We start from the raw sequence: 25,719 nt of genomic DNA on the forward strand, positions 1-25,719 counted from the left end.
AGTAACGCACGTCAATCATCAACTTTACTATGCATCCTTTTTACTATTAAAACAAATCTATGAAAAAGATTTTGAGTAGTTTTCCCAAGGTTCTGTTCTTCTCTATTTGGTTTTTAAGGTTGTCATGGTAATGCAGTGGTTAATGAGCGCCCGCGTGCTCGTGGGTTCAAACCCACAACGTTCAATAGTAAGAGTTCACCTTTGGAGTTCTTTAGAATCTCGTTAATCCTTATCAATCAGTATCTTATATTAGATTTAATCTAAAATAATCTAACTATGAACGAACTACTTTTTTCAGACTGGAAGAGTTGCGTGAAATTATTTCAAGCACAGAAAAGGACGAACTCTTGAAGAAAGAGCAAAGACTGAATGCTCTAAAAGATGGCGAGAAGATTTTAGTTGAACGGACTTCTGAACTCGCTAGGACACGTAACGAGCTACAGAAGCAAACTACAGAATACCATCAGCTGAATGTTGACATCTCGCGAGCAAGAAAAGATCTGACCCAACTCGACGCAGCGGTGAAGAAGAAACATATTGAAATAGAAGATCTTGCAGCGAGGAAAGAGGAAGAGAGTGCTTACCATGAGGCTATCTTAGAGGTACGTGCTGTTGTACGACATGATCGGTGACCTGAACCGACCAACCATCGACCAGTCGATGGGCAACCCGACCAGACCGAACAATTATCGAACAACCAATTGGATGGTCGGACACTAAGTCGATTGGTTGGTAGTGTTTGGTTGGAGACCGGTCGGTTCTATAACAGGTTGTTTTTCGATTGGTCGATACGTAGTCGGCGTTGTTGGTCTTGATGTTGTAGGAGGTAGGTGATTTGAATGTTACCTTTTTTCATCACAGGAAGCAAAAGAGAAACTGGACGAAATAAACGAAGCAAGGAACGAAGTACTCTCTGCGTTGCGAAAACATCGTGAAGAACTCCTCACAATGAGAGAAAAGGTTCAAGAAGAGAATGCAAAGAAAATAAAAGCCGAGAAGAAATGCAAAGAGAAACAAGAAAACCTGAACAGACTAAACCTCCAGGTGGAGGAAAAAGACAAATATTTTGCAGAATTGAAGGAAAAAGTAAAAGAACACATTTGTGAACTTGAAAAATTACATGATGAAAATGATGAAGAAAGAAACAAGAAAGGCCGTTTAATAAAAGATGCATTGAAAATCAAAAATGAATACAAAGAAATTTTGAAAAGTAAAGAGAAAACTGAGCAGGACATGACAGAATTGATGGAAAAAATCGAAAAATTACAAAGGTAAAAGAAATTTTGAAAAAGCTTGTGCCGCAATTTTTCATGAGATGGGGTTACTTACATGACCAACCCCAACAAATCACCCCTCCCTCCCTCCCTCAAAACAGGTTGTAGGTACCTTAGTACCTCCTGGATGAGGTAGGGTTTTTCCTACTAACTCCAATAAATCACCTTTCCCTCCCAATCTTCCTCCTCAAACAGGTTACACTCCTTAGCACCCCCGTACACTCCCCTGAGGAATGTATTGCTTTTCTTCATTACTTAGGGACTTGCGCTCAAAGCAAGAACAGGCCGCTGACACCCAAAGCACATTAGAGCAGGCTCAAAAGAAACTAGACGAGACAAGAAATGAAAGCAAAGCTGCGTTGAATGAAAGAGACAGTTTGTTAGGAGAACTGAAGGACTTAAATCAGGCATTGACAGGTAGATATACATTATACAAGCCATTATGAGTCACTTTGTATTCTGGAAGTGACGTAATGGCCGCCATGTTGGATGACCCCAAAAAAAATTTGGACTTGCTTTTTTTTTATGTCTACCGACATGGCGGTCATGTCTTTTATCCTTGTGCATGTGAAACCATAGCCACCATGTTGGAGGATTTGAACAGAAGATTTGATCTTAGTTTCTTTTGTTATGCCAACCAACATGGCGGCTATTTTTTGTGTCCTTTTCTTTTTATTCTTTTCATGGGAAAGCATGCCTACCATCTATGAAAGAATGCATTTCTGCTTACTTTACAGAACGCACTAAAGAGCTTGAAGTCATAACCGAAGAAAAAGACAAAGTTTTTGAAGAGTTACAACAAGAACGAAAGGTTCCAAGGAAATAAAACTTTTTTTTTCAATTTTTTTCTTCTTTGTTGCTCTTCTTATTAATATGTGAAATATTTTTTGTCTTCTTTTAGAAATTCATCGAGACAAAGAAAAGTTATCAAGAATTTGAGACTGAGCTCAAGAATCTTCGAGAAGAGCTCGAAAAACGACAAGAAGAATTGAAGCAGGAGCTGGAAAAAGATAATAGTAATGAGCCTGCTGATAATGTAGTCAGCGGTGACCCTAAGACCCAATTAATGCAGCAAAAAGTTGAAAGAGAAAACCGTGATGAGCCTGCCGTTGGTGAAGTCAGCGAGAATACCCCAGTGATTCTGCGCAGGGAATTACTGGAGAGACAAGAACATTCAAGGCGGCAAAAAATTGAGAAAGCCGAACTTAATGAGCCTGCTGTGAGGGAGGTCAGCGGTAAGGAAGAACTCATGGTTCTTCGTGAAGAACTGAAAAAGAAAAGAGAACATTTAAAGACAAACAAGTCTATTGAGCCTGCTGTCGGCGGTAAAGAGTCTGGGTCTAGAAGGAGAAAGCGTCAGGGTGCAAAGCTACCAATTCCAATTAAGGAAAGTCGAGCGCCACGTGACCAAGGTAGTCTTGGGAATAGTAGTTCAGAGGTAAGCCTATCGAAGTTACTGCCGTCCAATAGGAAACCCGTCATGTGACTGATTATTCAAATCTCCGTTTAATACAATTCCAGAGACTTTCTCGCTCCAATCCTTGAGGTTATGAGTTTTACAAATGGCCTGGCACTCAGGATCCTATTGATGGATGAAGTGTTTAAAATAGCTTTCTCCTCGGTATTAGTACAGTACTGTATCTATATCTTTCAGGTGTCGGCAAATACTCGTGCAATCTCTAGCAACACGACAAATGTTCCAACAGACACAAAACTATCAAAGCCGTCTCGCAACCAAAAGTCGCGGGGCCAAGAACATGAGATGCCTGAAGAGATTGAAGAAAGCAGTCAAGACGAAGACAAAGTAGTCCTAGCTCTTCAACAAGGTATTAAAATCAGGCTTCCCTATTTCATGATTTTTCGAGGGTACCAAAGGTTTTCCTTGCTTTTTGGCTGAAAAAAAACTTTGGATCCACTGAGACAGCGAACATGGTGCATTATTGTCTAGCTTGGGTACAAGCATCTTTTATTTACGACACCTTATATAATGTTGGTTGTAGTCAAGCTAGACCACAATGTATAAACTCGAACTTAGAAAAGATCTATAAAATCGTATTTAAACAATTTTTAATGATAAGTATGCTAACCTTTTTTGCTGTAGATTCCAATCTACTTCAGCTACAAAACCGTATCGTGGAGCTTTCTAACGAGAAAGATAAAACACGAGAAGCTCTTAAAAACTCTGTACTGGAAGTGAGACGACTGAAAGCACTCATTCAAACGGTAAGAGACAAGATCGTGGACTCAGTTTTGTTTTCTGAGTTTGACGAACACGGTGCATTCTGGTCTACCTTGGGTGTAAAGGAGAACATATAAAGCATGGTAAGCTGAAGATGTTTGTGCTTGAGCTGGACCGTAATGCATCATGTTTATTATCTTAGAAAAGGTCCAAGTGTTGAATTTCTTCATATCACCCAAGATGGGAGGTCTGAGGTCATTGTGGGATGCTTTCACACAAGTATTGTTTTATCTTATCCAGGAAAAGGAGAAAACTCGCCATTCTCTAAGGAAAGCAACAGCCGAGGCCAAGGATTACAGACGTGCTCTAGAACATACACAGAAGGTTAGATGAAGTGCGCAGCTCTAAGAAGATCTAACTCGATTGGATAATACAATAGAACAAGAAATAATATAAACGAAACAATAGAATGAGTCGACAATGAAATACCTAATTTTGCCTTCTTATTTTGCTGTTAAAGTCAGTTTTATTTGTTTGTCCTAGGAGCATGCGCAGTATCAGCTGCGAGCGTCACGTGAGCTGGAATATCTTCGTGCAGAGGCAACAGAACAGTACAAAGTGGCACAGAATCTTGCTGAAGAAATATCCGTGTATAAACAGGCATCACTCCAAGGAGAGGTATTATTAGCAAACCTATCCATTCCTGAGACATGTACGATGTTGTTACTAGCTTCCGTATCAATGCATTTTGATTGGCCAAGATAGTGCGCATTTCCGTGCAATCTGATTGATCTAGAAAGGAAAACATTTGAATTTCAAAACTTTGTACGCTTTCCATATCTTTCTTGACCACCCCCTACTCCACTTAACTCTTTTTCTCGTTTAAAAATAAATTAATTAATAACTTTTTGTTATTCATTGATAGGAGAAAAGAGAGGCTATTGAGAGCGTAAATCCTACACAAGACAACATGGACGCCATTACCACACGCATTAAATCGGTAAAGAATTTACGCAGAAATGATTGTTTTGCGGAAGTATAGTATATTCAGAGTGTAATAATCGTAAGCAGAATCTACACAATCACTTTGAATCCTAGCACTCGATAGAACTCTTCACATTCACTCTCATGCGCAACCGTTAACAAAGGAGTAATACTCTCTATAAGGGAATGACACGTGGTCTGAAATATGGAAATGTTAAACACAAGGTAAATAGGTCTATTTTGAAACAAGTTCTTTCTTTCTTTTTCAGGAAATTCTTCACAGTTTGCAAGAGGTTGAACAGTCCCGTGAGATGACCCTTAAAGACATCCAAGACCTCAGACACACCAAGGAAGGGATTGAGCTGCAACTGTTAGCGCTACAGCAGTCATTACACGAGGTGAATACAGTTATTGCCTTTCAATATAAATTAAAATGATATAGATTCCGGGGAGGCTGGTGCCGATTGGGATTCTGGGACAAAACTAACCCTAACACTGCAATTTTTTTTCGACTAAAATCAGCTCGAAGTCCAACTATTTGACTACAGTTACAAGTGACGAATTAAAAATGCAAGATTTCGTAATCTTACATCTGCAAACTTATCCCCATAATTCTTTGTAACTGTAATCCTTTACGGGAGGGGTCCTTACCAGGCTTTCTATAGAATTGTTTCGAATTTGAATGTGTGTTATATTATTATCATTATCATTATCATCATCATTATTATTATTATTATTATTATTATTATTATTGTTTTAGGTTTCTGAGAAAACGCATAATTTACAGCAGACTAAAAATGAAGCTTCAAAACAGCAGGTTAGAATTACAGAATTTTAATTTTTCGATTTTCCAAGAGAGTCAAGAGAAGACATGGCAGCCATGTTGGTGATATTAACGGTGGATGCTAATGAGAAATGTTTTGTTAAATACCACCAATATGGCGGAGATAACGTGACTTGCAAACAAAGAATAAATAAAGTATGTAAATAATTCCACGTCTCGTGTTGGATGGTGCTCTTTTAATCACTTCGCTGGTTTTGTTCGTTTAATTTAGGTCGAGGAGCCCATCAAGCAGCTTATTAAGGACAAAACGTTTACTCGACAGCAGGGATTTCTCAAGGTGAAAATAAACAATAATAAAAGTATCATATCCCTATGCAGCCAGGCTTGCTCTTGGGATATTAGTGGCTGAGGACAAAAATGAAAGGGAATTGGGGAGGGGTGGGATGGGATGGGATGGGGTTGGCGGGTAAGGGACCAGGGGCTATTGCTGTGACTATACTGTATCAACGAATTTTGATTGGATAAGCAGTATTTTCGCGCGCTGTGATTGGGTTAGAGAAGGTATCTATATCGTGATCGTGCCTCCTTCATCAGGATTTAGGAGTTTGCCCAAAAGACGCATATAAACCATCTGTGCTTTGGCCGACCGTGTTTTTAGGATTTTTGTTTTGTTACATTCATCTTTATCATGTTTTATTATATTAGGATCAACTTCGGCAGCAAATGAGTCGAAGGGCGGAGATTCTTGAAGAAGAGCGAAAAAAAGCCGGCCAATCCTTAGAAGGACTGAAAAACAAACTGAAACAGCTCGAGAAAGTAAGTGAAATTCTGGCCGTTTTCCACCATCAAACAAAACATATTTAAATCAGTAGAAAAATTAGTACCGTGAAAAGAAATCCTAAAAACTACTTTCTTAATGTGGATAAAAAATAGCTGTATTCTCTCTTTTGTTATTCAGGTAATAACAAGGAAAGACTCCGCTGTGCAGGATTTTCGTATTGAGGTAATGCGTGCGGGCGCAGGAATGTGGTATCAAATTGTATTCTAGGGAGGAACAGATTAAAAAAGTGTTACATAATTATGAGAAGAATGGAAAAATGGGAACGGAGAAGGAAATACATGGCAAGAAGCTGGATACCAAAAAGTATATGTAAAGGAAGAGAGTGAAAAACGAAGGGTGGTTGAAATAAGAAAAAAGGGGAAGTAAAGTAGAAGTGAAAGAATGGAAAAATGAAAAAAGGAGTTGTAGAAGTAAAGAAAATGTTTCTGTTATTTCTTTACTAGCTTGCTAAAAGCCGAGTCGAAAAGGAAAAATCATTGGATACGGAAAAAGAGATGGATGAACTAAAGCGAAGACTTCGAGAGGTAGAAAGTGAACGAGATACCGTCAAAACACAACTGAATCATATGTCGTCTCTTGGTGAAAATACAAGACCTTTGATGACACCTCAAGGATTCGATAGCTTACAGAAACAACTAGAAATTCTGGAATCAAAATTAAGCGTTATCGAGAAGCCTCTCAACAAAGGTGACGAAGGGAGAGAGGGTCAGGAGCAGTTTGTCGAACGCCTCGTGCGACGACAAGTGCGATCTTCGCCTGAAGAGAAACGACTACCACCACAAAATTGGGAACTTCGCGGTCGTAAAATCAATGACAGAAACTCAGGGAAAGATAAGGAGAAATTGTATGACTCTGAGTCTCGACTATTATCTGATCGACCTTCTAGACCGACCACGGTCGGATTGAATGACTTTGAAACGGAAAACACTGTTAGCAACGTTCCAATTCATAGAAAACTAAAAACCAGGTCGTCCACAAGAAATAAAAAAGAAAATTACAATAGTAATGGTGGGAGTGATAATGAATCAGAGAACGAAATGCTCCGAGGGACATGGCGTTCATGGAGGGAGTCACGTGACATAGAGGAAGGTCCAGAAAAAGCGGGAAAATTCCTCCGGGAAAAAAGGAAAAGTGATATAGATAAAAACAGCGTAAACTATCCAAGTTATGGGCCACTTGCTTCTACCGAGAAAAGAAAATCACTGAACAAAAGTTATGACAAAAGTGGAATTGAGTTTGGGACTTCTTCAGGTATGTTAGAATCCCATTCTTGTTAATATTTTTGTTCGTTCGCTCGTTCGCTCGTTCGCTCGTTCGTTCGTTCGTTCGTTCGTTCTTTCGTTCTTCGTTCGTTCGCTCGTTCACTCGTTGGCTTGTTCGCTCAATCGCTCGTTCGCTCGTTCGTTCGTTCGTTCGTTCTTTCGTTCATTCGTTTTGAAAAAAAGTAGCTTTGCGCAAAATAATATTGCCAAAAATCCTTTTAAATTAGGCAATTGATTTTCTGCTGCTGTAATTTCTATATCCTCAAGGTATCAGAAGCTAGAGAGACAAACCTGCCCCAATCATTTTGTACTATCTGCAACGCACATCGATTGGCAAACACTGATTGTGCGCAAATAGAAGAATTGTTATTTTGTGGGGGGTCCTTGTCGAACTCTCGAACCCACAAAAACATATGTTTCTAGACCCCACCTAAAAATCCATTAAATCTTACAATTAGTTATTTGTTTACTACAATTATAACATTGCTTCCCTTTTATTGTCTTGATACAACATATGAATCGCTTCTATTAAGATGTTTAATCTGTTGACATTTAAAAAAACAGACCTCTCCAAGGAATTACAATATCTTGGGAATTACCAAAAAGATTTCTAGTTTGTTTTAACATATCATTTTCCCCTTTTATTCATTAATTTGACACTTTAATTTCTTTTCTCAATCGCTTTACCTCAATCGGCTGTCCGTCTTCAAATCAGCTTTCCTTCCGTCCGTGGTACGTGTTCAATCCAATGAGTATAATGAGTTTGATTTTCTACATTTGCTACGGTCTTCCGTTTCTGTAATCTTTCTTAATTGTTGGCCCACATTTACTTAAGTACTTTGACATTTTATTTCTGTGTTTAGTCAGTGTAACTTTACCATCTTAACAGGTGGAAATTTGGTGTTCATCGCCGGTTTATTTTTCATGTTTTTTCCTTTGGGATAATGATTTTTATTTTATTTTTAGTCCTTTTGAGAGCTGTTTCTGTTTTAAAACTAAGAATATTTTATCTTATAGAACTTTCCACCTCATTCTACGTTATTTCTTTTTTATTTTTATTTTCTTTCTTTCTTTTTTTTCTTTCTTTCTTTCACACAAATAAGTTCCTCTGACTTTGTATGTTTTTAAACAAAGAGTAACTCACATTACAAAATATTCCAGGTCATTCTGGATCATTCTTCCTTTTTTTTTCGTTCTTTTTATCACCTTTCTTTTTTTATTTTTCGACTTTCACACCATTTCGTTTCTCCGCCGCTTTCTCGTCACTATATCGCAATTTCTTTAAATTGTCCAATCTTTATCCTGAAATCATAACAAATTAAGATCGCTCGTGTGAAGATCGAGTAAGGCTGTTTACAAAATCTTCTCACAAAGACGTGACAAAAAATACTAAGTTGATTCTAATCTTTTAAGTCAAAATTAACCCGGCTCAATAGCATCAACTATTGTACAAAACAACTAAAATATACTTCCAAAATTAAAAATCAAAACACAAAAATACAAGGCTAATCTCCCACACAGTCAGTAAAACACGTCCGCTCCTTTTAGCGGCAATTTTTAGACCGGTCTAGATGAAATACTGGTGAGAAATCGATCTTGTTGATTTTCAAGTTTCGTATGAAATAAATACCAGGCAAATGACTGTACTTATCTCAGCTGATCAAGTGGTAGCTTTCGATAGACGGTCTTTTTTGAAAAACGTTTTAGGTTCCTGTTTATGGTCTGAGATTAATGCTCTTTGTCAGCTTGCTTGCGTCTTTGTAAACTTGAGCTTATTACATTTAATCTTAACATATCAATTATAGAAGAAAATCCATGCAAATAAAATTGGCATTGGCTATGTTTTCCTCCGCTTGTTTTCGGCTCGTCTCCTATCTTTAGTTTAATTCCTTTGTTTGCTCTCGCAGTGTTTACGACTTGTTATAGCTCATTAGGAAAGCGTTATAAAAACACGAGAATAATATAAACAGGATTAAATTCTTTTTAAGAGTTGGATTTAACAAGAAAAATTACTATCGCTTATCTAATGTTATCACATCTAAAATTTGGATTTAAAATTAATAATTTCAGACTTAGATCCACATAATTAGGCTTCCCAAGAGTAGTAACCGTTTGAGAGATGCTGAATAATATTCAAGGGAATGGTAGATTGTTTTATATCTTCCTAAGATTTACCAATAAAGAAAACACGATATATAAGAGAATGACGCGTGGCCTAGAATTGGGGAAACTACTTTATCTTTAATGAAATTTAAAATTTTTTTCTTTTAAGGTTCACTTACGATTTCAAGCATCGCAGATGACAAGAGAACAAAGGTATCCCACCCGTTTATTTCTTTCTTTCGTTCATTCCTTTCCATTCATATTCTCCTCTTCCGCTATCTCCTTCTCCTTTTTTTAACCCAACCATTTTTTTCTTAGTTTTTAGCTTCTGTTAATCGCCTAAAGAACGAAAAAGTTCGGGAACTAGAGATTGGTCTTCAAAATTTCCTGAAACATTGAGGTAAAATATGTCTAAATAGTTTAACACGAGCCTGAAAATCTTTGCGGACTATTATATATTTTATAACAAAGTATTATGAATAAACAATATAATATTTTACTGTTAACACGCATGTGCAATAGCGCAGCGCAGCCGTGACGTCATAAAAACGAAGACAAAGGCGAAATTCGGACAAACTTACAAGTTTACTTTCAGCAGATAATTTTCACAGCCGATCGCAGTTGATCTTAGTTTACATGGGTTATTATTGTAACTTTAAGTAAAAATAATAAAATCGGTTCGTATAATCCTCGTAGCGGTTAAACAGAATGCAATGTTTGTCCGAATCTTTAAGCTATTTTTAGAATCAGTGCGCTGCGCTATTGGCAGACATAAATCCAAGACTGAGGGATGGGGATAGCCGTACCTAGATCAAACGCTACCATTAATCGCTTAAGCAAAAAGGATCCTGTACAAGTACTTTAGAGATTGACATCTACACTGATCCGATAAACATATCTTGCTCGTTGGTTAAGGAATTTTAGCAGAGAGATCATTTTCTGATTGCTAATTTTGTGTCTTGAATTTGGCCAAAAATATACAAATTGATGAAAGTAATGCGATCTCTCAATGATGTAACTCAGTCAGAACTATAACCTTTCTTTTAGCCCCTTTTTCCTTGTTTTCTAATAATATATTGTTATATTTTTCTTTAATTTGACCGTTTTCTCAAGGTTGCGTGCACATCAAATTTAAGGAACTTGACGGGCCACGACACCAGAACACGAGTATTATAAAGCATTGCTATGAAAAGGTTTGCGATAAAAATTCATAAAATCGATTATTCTCCTCTTTAAATATAAAACTGTCTTTGTTTTGTTTTGTGCCCCGATAAGTTGGATGCGTACGCAGCCTTGAGAAAACCGTATATTCTAATTGAGTTCTTTCTCTCATTAAAACCTATTTTCCATTTACCTAGCTCTTCAACTTCGACATTCCCTTTCAAAATCCTAATGCCATTGTTTCTTAATTCCTCTTTGTGATAGTGTATCTTTATTTATATATCAATATAGTATTAATCTTGCTTTTTTGAATGTTTTTCTTGTTATCCGCTTATAATTGATCTCAACATTCAGACTTCTCTTTTTTGAGTTTTTACAGCCGCGTCTGTAAATCACCTTCTAAATCGCAAAATATTTTGATCAGTAATTCAGAGATAAGATCAAGTTCTAGCGATTTAAGCCGTGCTTCAACTTCGTCACAGCGGCCATGAAAGCTTAACGACTCCGTAACATCCTTAACTACTGTCTACATCTCGAGTACTTCGTACTTTTTTCTCACTGACGAGTACTAGCTGTCCTAAATATTGGCTTTAAGGGTGTTTGCTCTCAAGCGTTCTGTAATGATTGTTAAACGTGCACACGTGCTAACTAATTATTTAGGAAAACATCCCTACTTATCATTATAATGATTCAAACCTTCCCATAGGGGATTTCCACGGAATTTAACGCATTTCAGGTTGGTACGCGGAAAGTTTTTTTGTACTTTTACTAAGAAAATGGTAGAAAGAAAATAAAATATTTTGACTTTGGGGTTGTAATTTTATCGAAGCGCAAAATACTTAGCAACGAATTGCGAAAATAAATTACAAAGTTCGAAATAATAACACGTTTCCTTAGAAATGCTCCAGTGTTAGCGAGAATGACAGCCATTGAGCATAATACTTTGACTACGCGTTAGGGAGTCTTCAACGATCTACAATCACCTTATATTTCATTGTAAAGACTCCATTGTTCACTATGAAACGCTTGGGTTTACAAAGAAAAAGACATTGCTGGAAAACAAAATGGCTATCAAATACCGAGCGAGTTAGCTAGTCTAATACAATACAGACTTGTATTCAAATGTAGTGTAAACTCGTGCGAGCAATAACTCAAATATTTGACAAGAGCCATAGTGATTAGATTTTGAGCGTTTTGTAGCGTTCAATACCACTGATTATCACAAAACAAACTGACCCAATTGAGATATTGCGGACATTAAAGTGCAGGTGTCAATCCTTTTGCACTAATTCTCCATTTTCATAATGCGATACCTTGAATCAAGTTATACTTTAATTAGAAAAGGCTTTTTATGACGGGTTAATGAATCAAAGAAATGATACTGTTCGGATCTTTCTTTGTCTATAGGTCTTTTAAAGGTTTAATCTGGGGAAATAAGTATTTATCTTGGTATCCAATATTCTAAATTCGCTTAGCTTTACTCTTTGTCAAAAAAGAAAAAGTTTGGGATAGGAGATTTGGCCATCAGTCAAATACTAGACAAAATGTCTGGGACGCTAAAATCGCAAGATGAGTATTACTCATGGAATAAGATGAAAATTTATATTATGAACAAAATCCCATATCAACATTGATAGCTCTGTAAACTTCCATTAAAATCAAGCTTAGATGCTTATTGGATATACAAAATTCTTGCGATTTTTTTCAATTCATACTCGAAGGATACGAAATTATTTTTTCATCCAAGCTGAAATATTGGATGTGAGAGAGAGGCTTGCTCGATTCGGCATGTTATAGAATCTGTTAAATCTAATTGTTATTGTTATACACACGTGTAAAAGAGTTTTTTTTAAATATCTTATTGAATAGAACATTTTTCAAATGCAATCGTGTCTTAAAACAATGTTCTAGAAAATTGGAATTAAAGAAAACATTATTTTAAAAACCTTTAATCTCAGTTAAGTCTTTCTACACAAAAATATTGAGCGTAATAATTATTTATTTTATAGCAATAAAATGTAACAGGTTTTTAGAGCTGATTCTTTTTAAGGTATTGTGAATTACTCAACTTAATATTTTGTTTTGAGGAAAGGATTTCAAACTATTCAAGCGCGGATATCTGTTATCTTATTTATTTGTGATTGGCTTCGGTAAAGTGTCGAGCCTGTCTTACACAAAACGAAAACTAGAAGTCATTAAGCACAAAACTGCATTATTCTTATTAGTTTTGGAGTCGCTAAGCAATTCTCAAACGGTAACTACGATATTAAAAATACAAAGGATAAGTCAGGCTTTCAAGCTCAATAAACGTTCGATATTATTCTAGCATTAACTAATAAATTCAACAGTTGTTTCAAACGATTTCAACACGTTACAAACTAAATTTCAGTGTTCATATTTAAAAAGAAAATCATAATCTAAAATTCAAATTTATTTTTACTTTTTTTTTTGAATTATTATTTTGTTTACGCGCGTAAAGAGAGAACGATAATTCTCGCAATCTTCCAATTTTGATTTCAAGGAAATCCCAGTAAATCTGTCGATAATAGATCTTATAAATGTTCTCATCTTTCTGAATTTAATTCCGCTTTCTTCCAGAGGTCTCTGTTTCACTTCCGTTAGGGTATTTTTTACTTTAAAAAAGTATCAAACAAGCCATTATACCCAGGTAATTGAGTAATTAGTTTCAAATCAACTCCGTACTGACACTTGAGTTTTAACAATAGCTTTTATTTCAAGGCCCTTGCTTCACAACACCGACCCTTTTTTGTTAGGATACAACTTTAATATACCAAAGAAAGCTTCAGAAATAATAATCAAACTACACAACAACTGAAAAACTTTTCATAGATTATTCTACGTAATATTTTTTTGATATAAAATCCGTAATACTATATCGTGGTAAATGTATGTACAAGCTTTGTCTTTATTTTTGAAACTTTTTATGAAATTTGTCAAATTTTTACCTTTTCAACCGAAAAGGTAATTTTTATTGTTATAATTTCATAGTCATTCTCTTTATGATTTTTCCTGCTATAAAGATTTACAGGTATTTTCAGTTTTCTTTCTGTTTTATATTTTTAATTTTTCGGCAAGAAAATAGTCGTTTTTCGCCTTAAATTTCCCCCTTTTTTTGTCATAACGAATGGTATTTTCTCTACACTATTATTTTTGCAGTTTTATTTTATCAATAACAGTTCAGTTCTCCACACTTGCTCTGAATTCGTGACGAAGAGTGTGTCTTCTAACATCAACCTTTCTATAGAACCTTCTCCCACAGATCTTACACGGAAAAGGTTTGATTCCAGTGTGTCTTCTCATATGTGTCAACATATTAGAAGATTGACTAAATACTTTTCCACACTGCTTACACTGAAAGGGTTTCGCTCCGGTATGCATCAAAGTATGCTTCTTCATGTCGGATTTTCTTAGGAACTTTTTACCACAGTAACTACAGGAGTATGGCTTGTGATCGGAGTGAATCAATCTGTGTGTGCTTAAACTTGAAGGCCTACGGAATTCTTTGCCACATTCTTGGCATCTAAAAACTTTGGTTTTGCTTTCTGTTTCGCCTGCTACTTCGTCTCTGATATCACTCGAGGGTGATGAAAGAAGCGTAGTTTGAGGCTCAAGACTATAACTGCCTGTTAGCTTTCTTTTCTCTGGGTCTACGGGTTGAAATGCTGTTTGATGAGGCGTTTCTGGCATTGACGCGGCTCTTAAAGACTCTGGGCTTATTCTTGGCGGGTATGCAGCGCAAGGATACAATGATCCTTCATGGGGAAGAAATCTTGTTAGAGATTTATGTAGATGAGGAGATGTAGGAGGGAACGGAAAAAACGGCCTCGGAAGATAGCAGGCAGATCTAATACGAAGGTATTCTTCCATCGTCAATCCCTGGGGCGGGGGGAGACAGAAGTAACGTGGAAATGCATATTCCTTTTGGCTCTGGTATAACCTGAACGAGCTTCGGCAATCGTCAAACGAACTCTTAGATGTTGCGTGAGACGAAACATAGGGGACAAATCCACGCTTTTCAGGCTGAAGTTCTTCTTTTTCATCTACAAATAAACAAAACCTTTATATTAAAACCTTGAACTAATGATTCTTAATATTTACTTAAAATTAAAGCAAAGAGCCAAGGATAAGAAAGGTTTCTGTGTGTTTCCCTAGGTTATATATCCTTGACAACAATATGGTCTCGTAAAGAATTAGAAAAGCACTTTGCGTTTGAAATCTAGATGGGGATCTCAGTCTTCTGTCGATAAATCTGTTTCTCAAGCATGAATTCTGTTTATGTCAAGATTGTACAAATAGGTAATAAATTTTACTTCCTAAAATCGTTAACTAGCAATCTGATTTTTTTTCTCTTACTACTAGTTCTTTTATATTTTATCGCATAAAACTATCACCTTGCTTCGTACTTCTTCACATTCCTATCTCGCCATCTCGCTGTTAGGACAGCTGTAATCGCTTAAATCGAGTCAAAACAACTTAGTTTAAACAGTAAAATCATGTATTTTAAAAACCGCATTAGAAAAATCCTGCAATTTAAAAAATTGTTTTCGCAAATCTAGAGGATTCTAAACCGATATATATCAATACAATCCACCGTAAATAAGATATAAATGATTCTCGCTTTTCGTAAGATTTAGTTGTGGCTAAAATTTCCGTGCTTGAAGGAGGTAATCATTTTGAGAATTTTATGTTTCATTTTCGACTAAACGTACGACATTTGTATGAATTTTTAGAGAGCAATGCAAACGAAAAAACTTTCTACTCTTAAGCGAACTTAAAACACTGAAAATAAAAACATTACTAGATTCTTATTGCCGTTGTAATTGAAATATAATTTCAATACTAAGATGGAGCAATACTGACTTAACAAATGAATGATTTAATCATCCTCATCTTCTTTGTCGTTTTTTATATTGCTGGGTTTTTTTTTAAAGTTCTTGTCCATTTTTGTCGCATCGTTTTGAAATGTCTTTATTTATCAAAATAAGATATTTTGACATGAAATAACTTCTCCGTTTCAAAACTTAGGGGGGTTTTCCTTAAAGAATGAAGATGCTTGGGAAAGTCATTTTGGATCAATCGTGCACGAGCCCATCGCTGAGAAAGCCGTATCTGTAACTCTTAGAATCGCTTGTTTTCCCTTCTCGGCTAAATTAAGTGAAAAGTGCTACGCTCAAAACACAAGAAATTAGTTTGTTAGTTAACCTTTTTAGTAAAGCATAAATCATACCCCTACTGAATGTTGCCATCAGTTGGGTTGAAAAGTCAGAAAAATCTTTGATTCTTCAACTAATGAGGATTTTTGATTTAAAAGCTTTGAGGGCAATCTCCAGCCCTCTTTAATTTCCCGTTTTGTTAGTATATTTTTCACTGAAAATCAAAAATAAAAGGAACGAAACCTTTGATTTTTTTAAACTTGTTGTAAAGAAAAATATGTTGTTGAACCTTTTTCAGTTTTTTTGTTTTTTTTGTTTTTGCCTTTTCAATCTTGAAATTTAAAGTTTAATGTAAAGATGTTATTTTTCCATGGTTTTGATATGTCTTAAACAAGTTTTGTTTCGATATGATCACTATGAATGTATCTTATTCGCTGTTTGAATCTTAGTGTCAATTGTTTTTGCGTCTTTTAAAAGAGGACTGATTAATTCTAATGTAATTATCAGGTATTGAGTATAATGGTTATTGATGTTTTCTCTGGGCTCCCAAAAAAATCCGCTTGTCTAGAAACCATTTTATTATTCTTTTAGGATTCTTTGTGAATGTTGTTACCATATTTGAGCTCTTTCCGCGCTTCTATCAATAATTTCACAGCAAAACAACACCATGTATGATTTTTCAAAGTATTAACTCAGTTAACACTGAATCACTCGAGTTCCAAACGCTCCATTCATTCATTCATCTTACAGTCTCCTTGACTTAATTCAATTTTACAAAGTTTCTATGTAAAAGGTTAAAAACAGAAGTTTGAATAGCTTAAACAAAGGTTTGCCTAATAGTCTTTTTGTGAATTTCTTAACTCTTATATGTCGCCAAAGTGGCTTTCTTCGAACCTGATTTCCATCTGTTTACCCCTCCAAAAACTCATAAGTATCATTCTTATACCTCGAAATACGACAGCCCTAAGACAAGTGTTTGGACTTAACCATATCGTTTTATCTCATTTATAGGTGAACAATGTAAAGCCTTGAACAGCGAACTCTTGAGGTAATAACTTGGCAAGTTGAGGCGTTTCTTAGAACAACTCGGAAACATATGAAACCTTCCAGCCTATTTTCTGATTAACTTTTAAGAAATTGGCCTCAAACGATTTCTTTAACAATGTCCCTATAACTTACACAAATTTATTAATGTCCCTATAGGTTTCTAAATCGAACCAAAACACTTTCTATCTGCGTTTTTTGAGCATGTTCGTAGCTTCAAGGTATGTCACCCTTTTCAAAGCAAAGGAGGGTAGTTTTTGGGAAGAGGTTGATGTGATTGTCGCTATAGATTACGACGACTTACTGTTACGATTATATAACCATTAAACAAGGATACCATGGAGCTCAATGTAGCTATTTCGGTTGCCTGTTCTGCTTACGTAGAGCGAACTTCGAGAAATTCTTGATTAATCGTTCCCAAAAATGCAGGTCAATTTCCCAAGAAATTATTTTCCTTAGCAAAAAAAAAAAAAAAAAACTACTATAGTTCTATCATAATAATAAAAATTAACTTAATGAGTGATTCAAAGCTAGTCGTGAACAAAATGTTTTAGGTTGAATAAGGATTTGATATAAGTTAGTAAGTACCCTTACCGATTTCAGGATTTTCCTCTTTAATCTTGATTTCATTTTCTGGAAGAGCTGATTGCTTCGAGCGCACAAGAAATGATCTAGGCATCTCTAAATCTAGTTTAGTTCTTCAAAATCTGAGGTAATTGAGGTATCTGACTGCGGAAGAGGTTTGACCGAAGCACTAAGGCCTTTAAAAGACAGGTACTGACTAATACCATTTAAATACTCACTTTAATTATATGTAAATGAGAAGTTAATTATTGCTGTATGCGCGAGGCCCTGTCGCACTCTTTAAGGAGATGACAATACGCATATGTTGAAGTTTTTACTTCGTACAATGCCTAAAGCCGAAGTACCTTTTGGAAAGTCGGCCTTCAGCCTCCAGGCTTATCGGGTCGTCTACTTGAAACAATCGCCTTTCTTTGACTCATTTTCACAACAAGCGTTGGTCATTGTGTTTGAGATCAAATGGTTAAATTGCTTTAGGATTCTTTGTTGCCAATGTTCAATTTGAACACCTATCAAAAGCTTGTTTAGCAGATGGATTAATGAGAGGAATTGCGCGATAGTTATGGGATTTCCGTATCGTATAACTAAACTATTGTGCAAGATCGTGTGCGTCGCTCGCAGTCAAAACGGCAACCCCACACATGATCGCTTTTTATATGTCTTCATTGCTCTTTCTCTTATTATTTTCCAACTTTTCGCACTTTTCCGTGACGAAAAAGAACACAGTTTTAGAGAAACCTAACAAGTTAAATTCCAATTTGATCTGTGAATTTTCGAGCCCCGTGACAATGATCAGCCCAGATGTTGGTTCAGGGTTCGATCTGTGAGTTAGCCTTACCCTGACTTAGATCAGTCTAGAGAATGTTTTAGGATTCGATCCTTGAGTTATCCATTCCTTGACTTAAATCAACCCAGAGGTTGTTTCAGGGTTTGCTAAAATTGAGCTAGGGACTTTTGAAGAATTACCCACCCACCCGCATGCACCCATGTGAGGGGGAAAGAGCCGTAAATAAATGGAGTGATACTGACACTGATTAACCCACCCCACTGAATCATTAACTGAATCTCTTGCACACCATCTAGCCTATCAAAGGTATCTTTCAAAGTATGAAATTGTTTTAAAGTTCACGCGTGCATATCTGTTATCAACCAGATGTTTTACATGATGTTGACTAGCGGTACACAATACCTTGTTCAAGAACAATCTAGTGACATCTCGGCTCTAAAGTGGTCGTATTATATAAATACAGGAAAAACCTACAGAATGTTTCAATTCGCAGGGATATCACTGCAGAATAGGAAAATCACATCTCATTTTGCTTCCATTGAGAAACCTTAATAGAAACCTAAAACTAGAATATGTTGTTGTATACATCTTATTTTTTCAACGAATTTTTTCCCTTTTTCTTAATTTTAAAAGAAATGTAGCTTCTATCAAGTCGTCATGGAAACATGACCCTTTTTTTCTTTCCAATACATATTCGCTTTGGGAACACGTAATTGTCGCCTTCGCAATAGTTAGTCACATAAGGTATCCTTGGCTATTGTTTCAGAACGTATATCAAACATAAGGCGAAGGTAAAACATCGTTTTAAGAACGCCAGAAGGTTTACAAAACCGTGTCCTCGGATTCCAGGAAAAAAGAGATTTAAAACGACATTTCTGCTTAACTTTTACCCGTGTTTGTTTGACAGGGTTTTTTATTTTTTTCCTTCTTTTTTTTATTTTTTATTTTTTTGTCTTCATTTTTTTGCTTTAGTTTTAAACAAAAATCCAAGCTTCGTTTTAGCTATTTATTTTTTTGCGTTTTTTCTTAGTTTATTCGCTTTTAGGAAGGGAAAATTACGTAATTTGTAATTTTTAGGTAAAACAGTAAAGCCTTCCTTTATCGTAACCTTAATATGAAATTGAAATTGCACGCCCTAAACAAGGCATAAAGAATATTACACAACCATTTGTGATACCTTTTGTAAAGCAGAAAACAATTGACTAGTTATGTTTATATCTATCTAGCTTGTAAGCAGGAGTCACAAAAAAAAAAAAAAAAAAAAAAAAAAAAAAAAGAGATCTGGAACGCAAAACCTCGGTATTGAAAAATTCTCATCTAACATTTACTAATGAAATCGGCTTAGTTAATTCCTTTTTTTAAAGATTTAGTTATATAATTATCACCAATGTAACAATCGTTTTTTCCAGTTTGTCAAAGCTAACAAGTGGCTGTTCTATAGTTTAAGAGTGCTAATAAATAACAAGAATTTTAGATATAATTGAAAAGAAAGATTGGTTCAGTATATTTGTTTTCATGTGACACTCTTCAGTGCATATTATCGTATTAATTTGGTCAATTTGAGCGTCGTAGTGACATTAATTTCGCCTAGTTTTGACATCAGATTGACTCTCACCGCATTTATGGTAATCTCTCTGGACTGTTTTTCAAAAAAATGTGCGCGGAATTTTCCACAATCAATTGTTCGTTTTTTATTAATAATGCGCTAGACAAAAGCGAAGCTGCTCCTTTAATTCAGTCATCTAATAACATTTTTCCCTAGAAACGTATCCATAGTGCTTTTTCTCATTCCTATTGTTGAGCATTTGGGGTTCTCATTTTTCATGTATACATAAGATATCAATCTTATCCAAACTTGGTTTCTTGTATATTATGTACAATTGAAGCCCTTAAAAATTGTCCCAAAGAAACGCTGAAAATATGCTTCAAGATAGCTTATTGAAAGGCCAAGCATGTGGCTTTGGTACGTCTTTTTATTGTTTTATAATTAGTATTGCGTTGATGGCCCACGTGGATTGAGTGTCTGCAGGTAAAATATGGTGTAAACAATACAGTCAAAAAAAAAAAAAAAAAAAAACTTTCCTATTGCATTAACCCTTGTTGCATTACGCCCTTTTTCTTATACGACCAGACTCGTCCTACTTCAACCACTAATAATCATTTTAGAACTATTGTCTTGAAATGTTATTTGTTCATAGCTAGACTTATTAGGGTATTTGGCGGTTGATAACTGGAATAAAATATCAACTTTGTTTACAAAAAAAATATTTTGACTTCATCAGTTTTAGTAATTGATAATTCAGCGTTAATTAAGGTTACAATTTTTTAACTCGTGCACTTTGAGATTGATTGACTGAAATAGAATTTCTTCTCGGGCAAACAACACCAGCTCGGTCATCTGTCCAGTTTATAATCTTCAATCTCAAAACGCAAGTCTTAGTTTATTTTGCTTAATCTTAATCAAAAAGCAGGCAAAGGGCCACAGGTTTGTTAGCATATTGCTATTTAGTGCTACCCTCGATAAATAAAGAGTTTATTATTATTATTATAATAAAACGCATGAGTAACGTGAAAAATTCTAATGTGCTCAATATATGCTCAAGTTGTGCAATATTTATGCAGAGAAACCTGTGGTGGCCCATCTATTGATCATAAGTTACACATACCTTTTTCAGTTCTCGCCAATAAACAAGGTTACTTATGATTTGCACACGTTTTTTCTACGTATTTACCAGTGGCGGATCCAGGATTTTTCAAAGGGGGGTTCCGTTTCTTAAACTGTGTATAATTCTCTTTTGTTTAGTCGATGTCTGACAAAAATTGGCTCTAATCACCTAATTTACTATCTAGTAACGGAACTTAAAGGTAAATTAAACATTATAACAGCAAATATTTATAATTTCGTGTTCAACATTATCCTTGTGGATACTTTTAAGCAAAATTTTTATAAGACATATTTCTATTACCTAAAAGATCAAACCTTCAAGGGGGGTTCCGTGGAACCCTTCGAACCCCCCCTGGATCCGCCATTGTTTACAGATATAGCTTTTCTTTTAAAGAGATTTCTTTTTCTAAAAAGTACAGCTTGTGCTCAGATCTCAAAGGCCATTCGTTTTGTGTGTGTGTGTGTGTGTGTGTGTGTGTGCTAAAATCAATAGCATAAAGATAAAATAAAAATACGTGTGCGCTTTGAAAACCCACTTAAAACCAATGACTTGAAAAAGGACAATCCTTATGAATCCTTGAAGTGCCATAAAAATAACTTTTCAAAGAAGGCAATAGATTGTTATCACATTTTAAAACAAATGTGCTAAAAATGATTTCCGTTTAAGCTCTAATTCTTTAAACAAATTGGCAAATTTTCGCACTATTGTATTACTGATAATGGTTAAAGCTTTTTTAGCACTTAACCAGGGTAAAAAAAAGGTTTTTTTATTTGACCTCAAGAAGCCTTTCACCTGGTCACTCTTCGGCGCACGCATGGTGTATCAAGCCAGACGCGTTGTGTAACATTTCTCATTAGCCACACTGGCTACTGAGTAAAGGAACAAGAGAGCCTACCTCGAGATGTCTGCAGCATAATATATCACAATGGAAGACCCAGTTGCTCACCACGCGAATAGGTCACAGGTAATTAAATACTAGTTGTTTCACCCACGTGCGTACGTATTGTCTGTAGTCAAAGCTATGACAAGACCACTAAATGATACGTAAACTAGTTAACTATGAAGCCCATGTATACGAACATTCCTTGTGGAGTTTTTGCGGTTACCTAGTGACCAATTTCCGTACATTGTAAAGAGAAATTGAGAGGTTAATTTCATTTTATAATGGTGTGTTAACTCGAATAATTTCGTACAAGATGGCTTTTTTTGTATTTGAAACTGAGCTTATAAACACTTATTCTTTACCTTAGATACTAGAGTTTTATCAATTTAATTTATATAGTGTTCATCCCAAGTTCCCCAAATGTAGTTACACTTCACAGACTAAATAAGACAGAACACTTGAAAAAAAAACTAAAAAAAAAAAATTCAAAGCTAGTATTGTATTTTTTCTAATCCAGTTCCAAATGATCACAAACACTTTAAGGTATTAGGATACGAAAAATGACGAATTGCTCGAAAAAAAATTTTTTTTTTAAATTTCGTAATTTTAAACTGTTATCTTTCATATGTTTGTGAAACTTCTTGCAATTTTTGATTGGAAAAGCCAAAATTTTGAGAAAAATCGAAATCGTGACTTTATCAAGACCGGAAATGTACCGTCGCTTAATATATGCACATCTGTCATGCTCCTTTGTCATTGTAAAAAGATCCTACCTTGCGATCGTCCAGAATACCAGATAATTTGACAAGTGATGACAAAATGGAAGGCTCAAGGTGTTTTGGCCAACACCACCGTGGCTCCCTGCAGCTTCCGGCTCCAAACAAAGAAATGTGTTTTTCTCGAATCTTTTTTGCCGCTAAAACCTCAACTTCAAAAAGCTAAAAGTCCCTTGGATTTCATTCGATTTTTTTTAAAATTTGGAGGGTTTATAAAGTAACTCATGATCCAAACAAAGGTGTCTCCGAATTTTGAAATTTAATTTCTTTCCAAAGTTATGACGCTTTTTACTCTAAACAACACTCCAAAAGCGATCGCTGAACTTTGATCAAAAATAGCGAGAGATAGAAAACAGATATCAAAAATCTGGGACACCCTTTTTGAGCTTATTATCTCCTGAGTATGTTAAGCCATTTTTCGCAAACATAGCTTAAAATGTACGTGTCCGTTAACGTTTTCACTGAGGCATGGTCAAATTTCGCTTCGAGGGCAATAATGTGAACAACAATAAAAAAAAATCGTATTTTGAAAATTTCTTCATAAACTATATTTACTCAGCTTTCAGAAAATGTATACTTTGTTTGTGTTACACTATAAAGCCAGCGCGTTATTTAAGTTTGCGCGCATAGTGGTCGTAAACGTATCCTAATACCTTAATTGAATAATACGAAATTAGACTGCTCAAGAGGCTTTATGGCTTATTTTATATACTAAGTATTTTTAGCTGGACAAGATTTAGTGGGGTTTTAATTTGTGAACTAATGATCCGTCACGTTTGCCAATGTATAGTAAAGGAATGCTTAAAATAACTTTATTCAACAGTGAGATTTTTATTACTTAATTTGTCACGTTCTAAGTAAAAGTTTTCCAATTCGTACCAAGAAGAATCTAATTCAAAAAACAAGCTTAAAATCCTCAGTCGCGTTTTCTCTTTCTCTTCTATTTTAGTTGTAAAAGTCTTGGATCCCTTCGACAAAGTCTATCCTAGTGCATACTAGACATCGAACTGAACTCAGTATGAGTCAGTGAAGTGACCACTAGCTTCTGTGAAGAAATTACGGCTTAGAAGAGGTGATTTCATCGTGTCATAACGAAGTTGTTGCTGGAAGAGTCGCCATATTGAATTTCATTCATACTAGTCTGAGTGTTTCTGGGCCTGATCCCTACTGTGTAGTCAGCGGTAAACCTGATACTAAATTCTAGGGTCAGTTTTCTCTGCTTTTTGCAGTGTATTCACATTCCATAATAAAAATCTCCCGTATTTTCATTGCAGGTTCAAAACCTGTTTAAACAGGTTAAACGTACTCGGGCCCATCCTCAGCGTACATGGTAATATTCTGGTGAATATAAATTAATTTTTGAAGTCTAGATTTACTCGTTTCAAACCAGAGAGCAAATGTTAGACGAGGAATGATTTACTTTTAATAATTGTTTTCGAATGGTTTACGAAGGAAAAAGATCTTATATAAACTAGTAAAGTCTATTTTACGTGGGCTTTTCCCGTTACTTCCAGGAATCAGATATCGTTACACTTTATTCCTTCTCTCCAGTCGTGCTTCGTTTAAAGGGTGTTTAAAGCTAAAGAGTACAAGTAGCAATTTCGACTACATTGCCTTGAATAGTAATTTTAGCTTCCCCGTTTATAGTGGCATCTTGAAACCCTACTTTTTCTAAATCAAAACTTACAAATCCCCAACACTTTTCTTTACCTCAGGCCTGAAAACGTGAAAATCGTACCCCTTTTGGACGGAGCATACATGTGTTTAGATAACAGACAATTACTTGAACTCTGCTGGACGACCTCTTGGTTCGTGGGCAGCACATGTTTTAGTTCCAGCTTAGTAAAACTCCTCGTTCGATCTTCGAGGCAACCCTTGAAACTTGGGAACCCTTACACTCTACGATGTTCATTAAGCAAACACAAAAGGAAATAATTCAAAAGACTAACGCGACTAACTATGACGAAAAATCAATTAAGACTGTTGTTGCTAAATGATATTTCTAGAGTAGAGTTTGGTGACAGTCTTTTAATGAGTTAGCCCATAATTCGTACGATAATTTTAAAGTTGGCGAAATATATGGTAATGTCACCTATCCTATATCATCTTATTCCCAAGGAAATGGTTCTTGTTTGCTCGAGTAATTCAAAGTTTTAAAAATTAATCTAGTTGCTAAGGAACGATACAGAAAGATATAACTGAAAAAAAAAAAAAAGAAAAAGATCTCTAGGTGTTTTAAATAGTAACAGTCTCTTTATTATGGTTGCAGGTCATTTTTGAGGTCTGTTAGGGATGAAAAGCCGGAGTAGAGCTGAACTCTCGTTGCCTTAGGAGCAAGACAGTCAGACCGGTTTCCCGCCACCAGTCATTAACTGGTTTTCTATTCTCTTGGACTGCTTTAGTCGCCGGCTTTAAATGATTATCTGGTGACCTGTTTCGGTGATTGAGAAACACTCTACGCCCGTACGACGCAACGTGTATGTGGGAAAAGGGGATGTTTGCTGACTTCAACCGTCTATTTCCTATACAAAGCGTATTGGTAGGAAAATCTCTTGGTCTGCGTATTGGGAAGTATTAGATAGAGACGACAGCCTTTGAAAAAAATGATAGGATTTCCCATGTACTCCAAGGGATGAATTGTCTAAGGGCTGGAATGCAATTGGCAATTAATTACGGACTAGACTAAACAAATAAATCAAAAGGGCTTATTATCTATGCTATATATATATATATATAGTATAGTATAGTATAAATATATAAGTTTATTTCCACACCTGGTTGGATCAGGTCTTCCAAGTCAATGCACATGTTGTACGCCTTTTAGCACCACATGTGAAGGGCGTTAATTAATGAAACAATGTAAACACTCTAAACACTGTAAACACACAAATTTGCTAAGGTGAAGATCAGAAGCCGACAACTGCTGCTAAGTTAGGACTTTGCCAGACTTTTCAACATTTACTGAAAAAAGCATGTATATTTTTTTTACCTTTATTGTTTTGCTAGACCCGTCACGCTGATAGGAACAAGCGGCTTAGTGGCAGTCGGTGGATCAAATGGAAAAGGGGAGAGTACGCTATCTAGAAAGCCCTACAGGGCCGTAACCAGAACTTTTACAGGGAGGGTGCACATCGAATAAAATCGGACCATTGATCGTTTTTTTTTTTATTACCAACTCAGTGGCGTAACTAGGGATCTTGCAGGGAGGTGCACAGGCAA

The 25,719-nt window shown here is 35.7% G+C and overlaps 2 protein-coding genes across 2 annotated transcripts in view; one reads left to right on the plus strand and one right to left on the minus strand.

The window, feature by feature from the left end:
* The window catches only part of LOC116293801 (uncharacterized), a 59,504-nt gene extending 33,795 nt beyond the window's left edge, over window positions 1-25,709 (plus strand). Inside the window, exons 37-58 of the mRNA XM_089024547.1 lie at window positions 299-602; window positions 862-1,271; window positions 1,534-1,691; window positions 2,012-2,085; window positions 2,176-2,712; window positions 2,929-3,100; window positions 3,376-3,497; window positions 3,754-3,837; window positions 3,997-4,131; window positions 4,379-4,453; window positions 4,707-4,835; window positions 5,198-5,254; window positions 5,493-5,558; window positions 5,927-6,037; window positions 6,180-6,224; window positions 6,506-7,313; window positions 9,597-9,640; window positions 9,746-9,827; window positions 16,774-16,810; window positions 16,966-17,027; window positions 23,775-23,830; window positions 24,770-25,709. Of these exons, the coding sequence (XP_088880673.1) occupies window positions 299-602; window positions 862-1,271; window positions 1,534-1,691; window positions 2,012-2,085; window positions 2,176-2,712; window positions 2,929-3,100; window positions 3,376-3,497; window positions 3,754-3,837; window positions 3,997-4,131; window positions 4,379-4,453; window positions 4,707-4,835; window positions 5,198-5,254; window positions 5,493-5,558; window positions 5,927-6,037; window positions 6,180-6,224; window positions 6,506-7,313; window positions 9,597-9,640; window positions 9,746-9,826 (3,412 nt within the window). The 3' untranslated portion in view covers window position 9,827; window positions 16,774-16,810; window positions 16,966-17,027; window positions 23,775-23,830; window positions 24,770-25,709. The remainder of the gene's footprint in view (window positions 1-298; window positions 603-861; window positions 1,272-1,533; window positions 1,692-2,011; window positions 2,086-2,175; window positions 2,713-2,928; window positions 3,101-3,375; window positions 3,498-3,753; window positions 3,838-3,996; window positions 4,132-4,378; window positions 4,454-4,706; window positions 4,836-5,197; window positions 5,255-5,492; window positions 5,559-5,926; window positions 6,038-6,179; window positions 6,225-6,505; window positions 7,314-9,596; window positions 9,641-9,745; window positions 9,828-16,773; window positions 16,811-16,965; window positions 17,028-23,774; window positions 23,831-24,769) is intronic.
* LOC116293792 (uncharacterized) lies at window positions 13,298-17,569 on the minus strand. The gene is made up of 2 exons (XM_031701265.2): window positions 17,401-17,569; window positions 13,298-14,649 (listed from the first exon to the last, which is right to left on the minus strand). The coding sequence occupies exons 1-2, from the start codon at window positions 17,483-17,485 to the stop codon at window positions 13,787-13,789; spliced, it is 948 nt and encodes a 315-aa protein (XP_031557125.1). The 5' UTR covers window positions 17,486-17,569; the 3' UTR covers window positions 13,298-13,786.
* Window positions 25,710-25,719: the final 10 nt, after the last annotated feature.

The sequence above is a fragment of the Actinia tenebrosa genome, unplaced genomic scaffold (genome assembly GCF_029948245.1).
Source record: "Actinia tenebrosa isolate PJP-AT-01 unplaced genomic scaffold, QUT_ActTen_1.0 PGA_scaffold9__36_contigs__length_13948895, whole genome shotgun sequence".
NCBI lineage: Eukaryota > Metazoa > Cnidaria > Anthozoa > Actiniaria > Actiniidae > Actinia > Actinia tenebrosa.